The sequence below is a fragment of the Doryrhamphus excisus genome, linkage group LG4 (genome assembly GCF_037039965.1).
Source record: "Doryrhamphus excisus strain RoL-2023G ecotype Guam linkage group LG4, RoL_Dexc_Guam_v1.1, whole genome shotgun sequence".
NCBI lineage: Eukaryota > Metazoa > Chordata > Actinopteri > Syngnathiformes > Syngnathidae > Doryrhamphus > Doryrhamphus excisus.
Window position 1 is genome coordinate 3,070,677 of NC_136360.1, and position 10,948 is coordinate 3,081,624.

The following is a 10,948-nucleotide window of genomic DNA, read 5'->3' on the forward strand; positions in this document are numbered from 1 at the left end:
TTGGCGTTGTTTTTGTTAGGACAAAATACGTAGCTGTTAGCATCAAAGTATCTATGTATGTCCCAATGATGTGCACTTTAGCTAGCTCGTATTGTCTGTTTTTCTCACGTTATAATGCACAGAAAAGGGAAAGACATATCTATTAATGTTTCACATAAGGATTGTGAATGATGGGCAATATTCCCCCAAAAGTGCAATTCCCCTTTAAAGGGATAATTGGCATAGACCAGCATGGAAATTATGCTGTTTTTTGCTGGTCAGTGCTGGTGGACCATGCTGGTTTTTGATGGACAAGCATAGACCAGCACTGACCAGCATAGATCAGCATAATTTCCATTTCCGTGCTGGTATACTGGTCTCCAGACTACTGGTTTGCTGGTCTATGCTGTTTTTTTTCCAGCATGTTGTTTGAGCTGCTTCCCTGCGAGTGGCGCTACAGAGCTGCTAAATCAAGAACCAATACATTCAGAAAACTGTATCCCTGTCAGTCTTTTAAGAGCGAAACAGTGTATTTTATGATGTATCTTGTGTTGCACTCCCTGCATTCCTAATACTGTTGCCAGTATGTTTTATGTGACCTTTTACATCTCGTATTTATTAGTGTGTATTTATTATGCTTGCAGCTGCATTGCACTTTAGCCCAAGGCAAATTTCCCCTTTGGGACAATAAAGTTTATTCTCATTGTGATAATTCTACACTCAGTATACCCGGCAAATCGACTGTATTCAGACTGAAAACTGTTGGAAGTGAATCTGCATGGGGTTAACTTTGAAATGGTAGTAGTTCGTTCCTGATTAACGAGTACTGTTATTTTGTGTACCTCATTGTAAAGTGAATCTGGACTGAAATAAATAAATTACAGAAGAAGAAGTTGGTTTTCCGAAAAACTTTTGACCACCAACTAAGCCATTAACATCTCAGTGGATTTACTCAGCCTAGTGTTCCAAAATCTGTAAAAATGTTGTTGTGCGATTTTGTTACCATTTCTAGCTGACACTAGAACAGGGGTGGGCAAACTACGGCCCGGGGGCCACATCCGGCCCGCCAAGTGTTTGAATACGGCCCGCCCAATCTTTCCAAAGTATTTCATTTAAACTCAACATACAACCTGGCATCATGGCCTGAGCCAACCTTTTGATGGTTTTATATATTTCGTTTTTTGACGTGGTCTGTTGTTTACAAAGTGCTCCTGAAAAGAGGGACACAAGCACATAATAATAATAATTATTATTATAATTATTATTATTAGATTATTAGATTATTAGATTATTATAATTATTATTATATTATTATATTATTATATTATTATATTATTATATTATTATATTATTATATTATTATATTATTATATTATTATATTATTATATTATTATATTAATGCTAATTATTATATTAATTATATATAATATTATTGTTATATTTGCATATTTTACATAATAATAATATAATAATGATTATTTAAATTTTATTGTAATTATGATCATATTTTATTATTTTTAAAATATTTAAATATAAATATAAAATAATAAATAATAATAGCAGATTGCATGACAATTTTACAGATACAATAATACCAGGTGGACTGTTACGTGTAAAATATATAGTCTGCCCCCCCCCTGTAAATTTTGTCATATTAATGCGGCCCGCAAGTCAAAAAGTTTGCCCACCCCTGCACTAGAACGTAATACGTACGCTGGCAGCGATCAACCAATCAGAGAACATTAAGTCATATATACAGTAGTCCGGTTTAATCCGGTTCGCCTTATAGTGCGGCAAATACAGTCAAAATATTTTCCCAATCCGGTTTCATCCTTCTTATTCCACATGAGGATGGCCTGATGGAACAAAATATTTCCTCCTCAACATGTAACGTCTGAGATTTTTGTCTGTACCTCTCCAAACACAATTGAATATTGTTTTTGCTTATCTGCTGACTCACGGTTTTGGAACATCACCGGAAGGCCATAATATTACGATAACTATACCCGACGGTGTGCTTTGCAATGTGTCTCAAAGGATATTGCTTTCCATTCATAATGTCTTGTCCTCGATAGCCCGAGACAATCTGAAAAACAAAGAGGAAATAAGATAGTAGAAAAAAAAAATCAATCTGATATGGTGGATAGAGCGACAACTAAATTGGGAGACTTTTGTCTTGTTGTTATTGCAGTACGGTATTTAATCTATGATTTAAAAAAAAAAGGGGTGCCTAAAATATCTAGCCAGATATACAGTTACTTTATTAAACATGAGGTCAAATTGGAATAAAAAGTCATGAAAAATCTAAATCTTTTTATTAATTTACATTACAAAATATAGCAAACTAAAATGTAAAACTGTATAAGTATAATCCAGTGTATGTCAAACCATCAAACACTTAAACACTTAACACTAATTTTTGCTTTGTGTTAAATGAGACACAGCAAATGTGTGTAATATTTAATGAGATATTTCATTAACAATGAATTCATACAGAATTTACATTATAATACAACACAAAAGCTATGTGTTAACACAGATATTTTTGCATAATTTTCTGTAAAATCTTCCTTATTTTCAAATGTAAATGTTTACAGATGTGAGTAAGTGCGGTCAGGGGAGGCAGGTAATGGTGCAAAAATTTGAAAAACTGATAATAATAATAATAAAAATAAATATTGTTTCTCCATATAGCTGTATTAAATGTATTTTATGTATGAATCCAATATTCAAAACATGTTCTTTCAGAAAAATTGCTGATTTGCACATTTCCTGCTGGTTTCATGGTAATATAATGTTGCATAAACATTGAATATTCATTCATTCATTTTCTACCACTTTTCCTCACAAGGGTCGCGGTGGTGCTGGAGCCTATCCCAGCTGTCTTCGGGCGAGAGGCGGGGTACACCCGGGACTGGTCGCCAGCCAATCACAGGGCACATATAGACAAACAACCATTCACACTCACATTCATACCTATGGACAATTTGGAGTCGCTAATTAACCTAGCATGTTTTTGGAATGTGAGAGGAAACCGGAGTACCCGGAGAAAACCCACGCATGCACGGGGAGAACATGCAAACTCCACACAGAGATGGCCGAGGGTGGAATTGAACACTGGTCTCCTAGCTGTGAGGTCTGCGTGCTAACCACTCGACCGCTGTGCAGCCAAGCATTGAATATACACAATGATTTTCTACAGATTTTTTTATGTCTTATATGGAGGGGGGGGGCATGTGTGAGCTGGAAGTTGCTTGTCACTGCCGTCCTTCCATATAAGGGAACAGTCAGCTGTTTTCTATGTATATAAATAATGTGTGTATTTGTAATACATTTTTTCAGTACCTACCTTATTACTTACATTATATTATATTGTAATTCGTACTTATTACAAATTTAGAGTCGCTGATTAACATGTGGGAGAAAGCCGGAATACCCACAGAGATGCCTGAGCGGAGGTTCGAACACATAACCAATAACCACTCTCGATAACAGTGCATCCAATTTTTTTGCTTCACTAAGCATAAAAAAAAAACATTGGAACATCATCCGCAACATCACAAGACCGCCTGTTAGTGTCAGCGTGTGACAGAGGTGAGAGATGTTTAATAATGACTTCCCCGAGCTCCATAGCCTGGTAAGTCTCTAAGGTGCGGGTTCAACCATTTGCTAAAACTGTCAGCTTATACGCTCCTAGCTCCTGGCTGATAGCTGCTAAAGGTGTCTTCTACTCTTTAGAAGTCGGTGGATAAGGTGCTAAAAGCTTTGTGCTAAGGCCTTGTGAAATGCAGCCCAATTTTTGACTCTCTTTGAAAAGGATTAAAATTCAGCTCAGGATTTAGTTGAGGGGGGAGAAAAAAAAAAGAGCCGGTCTTCACACCCCCGTGTTTACCTCTCGACTAAACCTCCGCACAATGCTTAAAGTTGCAGGAGCCGTCTTGTCCTTGAAAGTAGCTCACAGGTTAGCTGTCTTTGTTGTTTAGTTTGAGTAACATTGCAAGATGATTGAGAGTGCTCTGCATGGATGGAGAGGCAGAGAGCAGGACATGCTGGCAGGCCAAACAGGAGAGAGACGAGCATCCTGTCAAACTCCATCTGTGAAGTTGGGTGGCTTAACTCCTGCATGACCGCAGGTCATGGAGGGAAAAAGCAGGGAAGAGAGAGAGAGACACGGGACAGGGACTGTCATAGTAAATGCCATTGTTAATGGAAGTCAATTGGTTTGCTCATGTTTTGAGAGGTGCACGCATCAAAAGACAGCTACAGGCGTTGGGAGATAGCTTTTAAAGTGGTTGGTACTGCAGTTCTTCCCCTTTTAGCGCACTCACTCCACAGCAATCATTTACATTGCTGTCAGGTAAGTGCACTGATGGACACTTTTAGGTAGCAGGAGGAACAATCAGGTGTTTTGGCTCCTGGTCTCGCACGGGGCTGTGTAGGTTTGGATTTTTTTTTTCTCCTTTAATGATAAAAAGTTTCTTGTAAAAACTGCATTTTGTGCTCAGTTGATTAATATTCACATTTGTTTGATTATCTGAAACAGTGAAGGAGTGTTTAGCTAACTAGCAGCTCGGAGACCCGAGTTCGATTCCACCCTCGGGCATCTCTGTGGAGTTTGCATGTTCTCCCCGTGCATGCGTGGGTTTTCTCCGGTTTCCTCCCATATTCCAAAAACATGCTAGGTTAATTGGCGACTCCATATTGTCCATAGGTATGAATGTGAGTGTGAATGGTTGTTTGTCTATATGTGCCCTGTGATTGGCTGGCGACCAGTCCAGGGTGTACCACACCTCTTGCCTGAAGACAGCTGGGATAGGCTCCATCACCCCCCGCGACCCTCGTGAGGATAAGCGGTAGAAAATGAATGAATGATGATCTGAAACATAGAGTGACAAAAATGCAAAAATAAGAAACCAGGAAAGGGGGCAAACACTTTTTCACACCATTGTATGTATATCCCAGTCATCATTCACAAGTTTAAAAGTGAATCTTTCTTCTTTCATTCAAATTGTAATCCTAATGAACATAAGAAAAATAGAAAAAGGTTCCACTTTTAGTCTCAATGCCTTGAGATGAAAACAACAAAAAAGTCTGATGATAAATAAATTAATTGCAATTATTAGCGTAGTAAGAAAAACACCCCATGCTGAGCATTGTTATAGCTGTTGTGATATGCTGTTATGTTGGTATGTATTTGTTATAATAAGAATAGTTTTAAAAGGAGCCTTTATTACAAACTTTTTCAGTGCTTTGGTTCCGATTTTCTACAATAAAAGCTCTGATAAAACATTCAACTGTTCTCAAAGGTCTTAATTTTTATTTTTCTGCACAAAATAAGATGAAAAATAAATAAACAAATCAAGAATAAAGAAAATCAATCAATCAGTAATAAATAAATATAATAATAATAATAAAACGGCAAATAATAAAAACTCAAGAATCCACATGTAGTTGGTGGGTAGACAAATTATTTTTTTTCAAATTAAAATGAACAAAGCATTATTAGAGCCCTGTAGACATGACAAAACACGACTATAGTCACATTTATACTCTTTTTATTTACAACATATTGCGCAACTGCAGGGTCTTGAGACACATGCTAACTCGCAAACTAGAGAGCTAGCGACCTAAACGGTAGCCTTCGAGTTATTTCCTTTAAACTTAAATAGCCAAAAACTTACCACTTCCACACGGATAGGGAGGATAACTATTAACAGTTATTTAACCTTTAACATGAACATTAATCAAACTTAATAATTTTTTCTGGGTACATGATACCATACAGCATCCATATCAAACTTGCGCGGGCCGCACTAACATTAAACTTTCATATCAAGGCGGGGGCCTCAAACTAGTGTCGGGCCGCATGTTTGAGACCCCTGCTTTAACATATTTAATTTGTGGAATTGATGGGCATTATTCAAATTAAAAGCATATAACAAATTTGTGATCAATCAGCATGTGCTGATTTTTGTACTGAAAAGTCTCATTAGTGTTCTATTAGTCAACTTACGTTAGTTCATATTTGAAATTGCATTAAATCAGTTCAGTGCTTCTTGCCAAGAATTACCCTGAATGTAGTTACACTAATGAACCAGCAGGGAGGGCACTTTTCACACTGAGTGAGCTGCAATTCAGCTGCACAGGTCAAAGGCACATTCACATTATTGTACCCAATAAAGCAAGTATTAGCATCAGGAATGTAAGCACAAGTGGTGAGTGGAGCGTAATCAATTTAATTGTGCTGCTGCATAATGTATGCTAAACATGGAAGTCAAAAGGCCAGATGTAGTATTGATAAGAACAATGAAGTATTGGATTAAGTGCACGTATTTGCACCGAGGAATCATTTGCATTGGATTAAGTTAATTAACGGAGTACACTCTTAGAGAACAATTGGAATGTAATGAATATTTATGTATCGGGTGAAATACTTATTTACTCTGCTGTATATTTGTATTTTAAATCCGAAGAACCTCCATTTTAGAAGCAATACTTTACCACATTCATGGTATCTGCTATAGTTCAATCCCAGCAATGATGTGGCTTGTCTCAAATCCTTGCAAGTCGAGACAACATCCAAAGTGGGCAAAGTGTTTAAGGTAATGAAGGTATGGTGTTTAAATAGAGAACATTGACTTTCTTGCAGGTGGGCTCCCCCCAAATATTTTGCTCAAGGTGCTGCGCCAGGACTTGGAAGCATCGTGGTCCTCTTGTTTTTAGAGGGCGCGTCAGATAGCAGCTGAGAGGGGGGCTTAACCTTTCAAACGTCTGGCGGTAGGCTGCAATGTTTCCACCCAGAAACACTTAACAGTTGGAGGTTGGATGGGGAGACACGGGGCTTGGTGTTCAGTTGGAGTTGAGCAATATGTGAAAGGATCACGTACGTCTATGAAGGGACTGCAAACAAGACTGGAATAGTTCGTTAAAGCGGAGGAATCGCGTGCGTATTTTCTTTTCTGATATAACTTTGATAGAGAAGAATTCTGTTATTTTGCCGCATTTTACTCATAGATGACTTAACTATAAGGTGTCTGTATGTTGAATAGTAAAAAGCTGCCTAAATCCCTTATAATTGTGCTTCTGCAATACTTGTCATAGATGTCCACTCACGTGGAAGCAAGCCTGCAGCTGGAAACATCAGACAAACTTGATGCACCAAAATCTGAAGATTTTCTTGACGTGACAATTCCTGATGGATGCTCGGGAGCGCACAGCAGTCCAATGCTGACCACCGGGCAAGGCGGAGAGAGTAAACCTTTCAAGGAGAAGCCTCTCAAGATGACCCGCAGTCCTAAATGCGCCCGCTGTCGGAACCACGGCGTGGTTTCGTGCTTGAAAGGCCACAAACGCTTGTGCCGCTGGAGGGACTGTGGATGTGCCTGCTGCCTGCTGGTGGTGCAGCGGCAGCGCGTCATGGCCGCGCAGGTCGCGCTGAGGAGGCAGCAGGCTGCGGAGGTCAGGGGGGCATTGCTATGTCAGGTCAGTGATGTAGAGAAGCCGCCATTGTGGAATAATTGACTTGGAATGGACTAACCATCATTGTAAGCCAAAGGGGTAACACGTGTACATATAAAAGATGATATTGCTCAATATTAATGCCTCAAAGAATAACAGTTTTCCACTCGCAACCTACTGAGGTCCAATACAAGAGCTCCAAAATCTGCTGTGATAAAGATATTGAAGGTCTTGACTCAACAAGATGTTTATAGTTGTTGTTAAAGTAAGTAAACGCACTACAAAACATATTGTCCTTGATAGTGTTATTCACAAATTTCACAAATTGCACATGTAGATTTTTCCTTAGCAAATGATCATGACATCACCACTACTAACAAAACATATAGCATAAAATGTAAAATAGCAGCAGATCATAAGTACCAACTCCAAGGGGTTTAATAGCCATTTTCATGATGAGATCACAGATGACTTAAGCTAAGTTTTGTACACTTTTCAAATGCTGCGGTGATAGGAACAAGCCCCAGGTGTTGTAGCGATGCTAGTGTTTCAGGTGGCTGATGTTCAATGTTTTTTTTTTCCCCCCTCATTGCCGAAGTGGAATTGAACCCTGGTCTCCTAGCTGTGAGGTCTGCGCGCTAACCACTCGCCCACCGTGCCGCCCCTTCAAAAACATAGTATGCGTTATCTCGCCTCATTGTAACTTTTTTTTTCCATCATTATCAGTAATATTTGATGAATTTATACGACTGAATCATTATGAATCTGACTTATGACGGGTGTCCTAATGTCTTAATGTCTAACTGGTCCGTGTCTTGCTCAGGGAAAGAGGAGCGTCAAGTGTGCGTCCCAGTCACAGAGGACACCATTTCTGCGCTTGACTACTGAGATGGCAGGGCAAAGCATTCTGCAGACCAAAAGCCTCCTTCAGGGTAAAGTTGTCTAGGATTTCAAATGACGGACTTCGTTGTTGCCATGGTGATTGAGAACCACTTAAACACATACAAATATAACCTTAGCATGTGTTTGTGGAATCTTTGCAGGGCTGAGACCAGCAGAGGATGTCACTTCCTGTCACTCCAAGCAGATGAGGCATGACGAGGCACACTTTACATGTCCCTCCATCAGCGCCCGCATGAGAAAGAGGCGAGCCTTCGCTGATAAGGAGCTGGAGAACGTGATGCTGGAGCGGGAGATCCGACATAGAGAACTCCGGGATGACCTTTCCTTTTCCTACTCGACCTTCCTCCCCATGTTTCATCCGCTACCTCTACCCGCCACCCCTGGCTTGCAGTCATTCAATAAAGCCCCCTCATCTGCAGGATCATCCAGCCATGTGCGTGAAAGATTTACGCCTCTGCATGACTTCCACTTCTATCAGTGCTTCCATTTTAAGAGCACATCCTGCACAGAAACCGACTGTGGCAACTTCCAAATCCATAAAAGCTCAGGTCAATGTAGGGATAAGAAAGAGGTGCAGCAAGCTTGGAAAAGCTGTGAGAAGAAAGATTCACCCGCGCCTTTGCTTCCAACGTTCAAACACCGCAGTAGCACTTTGTTGGGTAGTGACCTGGTCAAAGCTGACTCAAAACCAGCAGAAATTCAAGACTCAAATGTCACATGCTCTATTTTTGTATCAGATCAGGGGATACCGGACTTGCCAAATGTCACAGCCGCCAGCAAGACCTTTGATCCGTTAGCGCTGACAGCTCGAAGCTGGTGCGCCGGCACTCCTGCCACCCTGGCACTTCCTCGTGAAGACTCTGTCAAGAACCCTCATGGCAGCTCAGGCAGGACTCCAGCTGTGAAGCCATTGCCTTTCTCAGTAGAGGCTTTGCTGAGAGCCTGACAAGCCAAAGCGCAAGGATGTGTTTATGTGCAGGGTTCACTGTGACATATGGACTATACAAACACAAAGGCTTGCTTGTATTTCACTGACAGGACCTGGTTTCTATTAAAAACAAAAATGCCACTTGTGTCCAGACCTCCGCAAAGACAGAAAAAAACAAATTTTGCTAACTCCTGCGTATTTAACTATGCCATGAATATTCACAGAATTGTCAAAATCTCATAAACTTAACAAAATCCAAGAGCAGGGGTGTCCAAAGTGCAGCAGGAGGCCCATTTGCGCTCAGCTGCACTTTTTTTATTGTCCTGTGGAACATTCTAAAAACTACAATAAAACAGCAACAGCAAAAAAGGGGAAAAATCTGTAGTAATTTTACAAGAATAAAGTCAAAATATTAAAAAATAATATAAGTTGTAATGAAATATTATGAGCCAAAATGTTTTGATAGCATAGCATTGAAATATGTTATTTTTATATGGGAAACAAAACAAGAAATAAAGTAGTAAATCTGGGGATGAAAACATGAATAAAACAAAAACAGAAGACGTGAAAAACAAGGATAGAATACCATTTTAGTATAATATACTAGTTGAAATACATGTACCCACAATGTGATTCATGAAAACTGAAACATTCTTGTTTTTTTTTTTTTTTGCACATTTGGCACATTTCAGAAAGCGCTATGCAATACAATACAGTACAGTACAGTTAAGTATATACGATTGTCAACATATTTGCACAGTCAGGAACAGTAGAGACATCATACACAGCATCCAACGATGCCATTTTTAAGCTACTGGAAGGTAGTTAGTGCCAATATAATAACAAACCATGTGCAAAAATGTGGATTTTAGTGTGGGTTTTGCCTGGATATGCAGCCTATTTAAATGATGTGTATGCAGATAATGCTAAACATTTTCCACATGTTCACATGAATATCATAACCTCATAAATAGTACATTTTATAGGTTAATACATTGTAGTGTAAAAGGTGTATGTTAAATAACACTAATACATCATTATCATAATGATGCAATGTATGTATCTGCTGGAGTTCACCATTGTGTGTTTTTTTCTGTATCCTCCACCTTCACCTCCAACTCCATTACTTCAAAACAGCCACAGCCACAACCACACACAGACTCACACACACACACACACACACACAAAATCAAGTAAAGTTTGGACTTTGATGCTTTCAGAATGAAATAAAAGGCTTGTGAATTCTCATTCAGGTCATTGTATTCTCAGTCATATTACAACTTGGGGGTCTTTTTTATTGGCCTGTGGCCTATAACTCAAAAATAGAACTAAAGAAAATTAACAACAAAAATAGAATTTGTCAATTGAATTTTACAAGAATTAAGTCTAAATATTGTAATATTGTAACAAGAAAAAGTCATCGTTTTACAAGAATAATGTAATATTATGAGGAAAAAGAATGTAATTTTAGTAGCCCAATGCTGAAATATTCAGGAAATAATTTGTCATATTATGAGAAAAAAACAAAACAACTAATTTGGAAAATTGGGTAGCAATCATTCATTCATTTTCTACGGCTTTTTCCTCACGAGGGTCGCGGAGGTGCTAGAGCCTATCCCAGCTGTCTTCAGGCGAGAGAGGCAGGGTACACCATGGATTGGTCGGCAATCACAGCCAAT

The 10,948-nt window shown here is 39.1% G+C and overlaps 1 protein-coding gene across 1 annotated transcript; it reads left to right on the plus strand.

Moving 5' to 3' along the window:
* The first annotated feature begins 7,081 nt into the window (after nucleotides 1–7,081).
* Nucleotides 7,082–9,775, plus strand: LOC131129777 (uncharacterized). Its single transcript, XM_078789872.1, has 3 exons — nucleotides 7,082–7,462; nucleotides 8,262–8,370; nucleotides 8,482–9,775. The coding sequence occupies exons 1-3, from the start codon at nucleotides 7,082–7,084 to the stop codon at nucleotides 9,285–9,287; spliced, it is 1,296 nt and encodes a 431-aa protein (XP_078645998.1). The 3' UTR covers nucleotides 9,288–9,775.
* Nucleotides 9,776–10,948: the final 1,173 nt, after the last annotated feature.

Excerpts from the sequence above, each read along its gene's own strand:
- LOC131129777 (XM_078789872.1), top strand. The coding sequence starts at position 7,082 with ATGTCCACTCACGTGGAAGCAAGCCTGCAGCTGGAAACATCAGACAAA. Across the intron at positions 7,463-8,261 it reads GGGGGGCATTGCTATGTCAG|GGAAAGAGGAGCGTCAAGTG; the intron begins GTCAGTGATGTA and ends TGTCTTGCTCAG. Across the intron at positions 8,371-8,481 it reads GACCAAAAGCCTCCTTCAGG|GGCTGAGACCAGCAGAGGAT; the intron begins GTAAAGTTGTCT and ends GAATCTTTGCAG.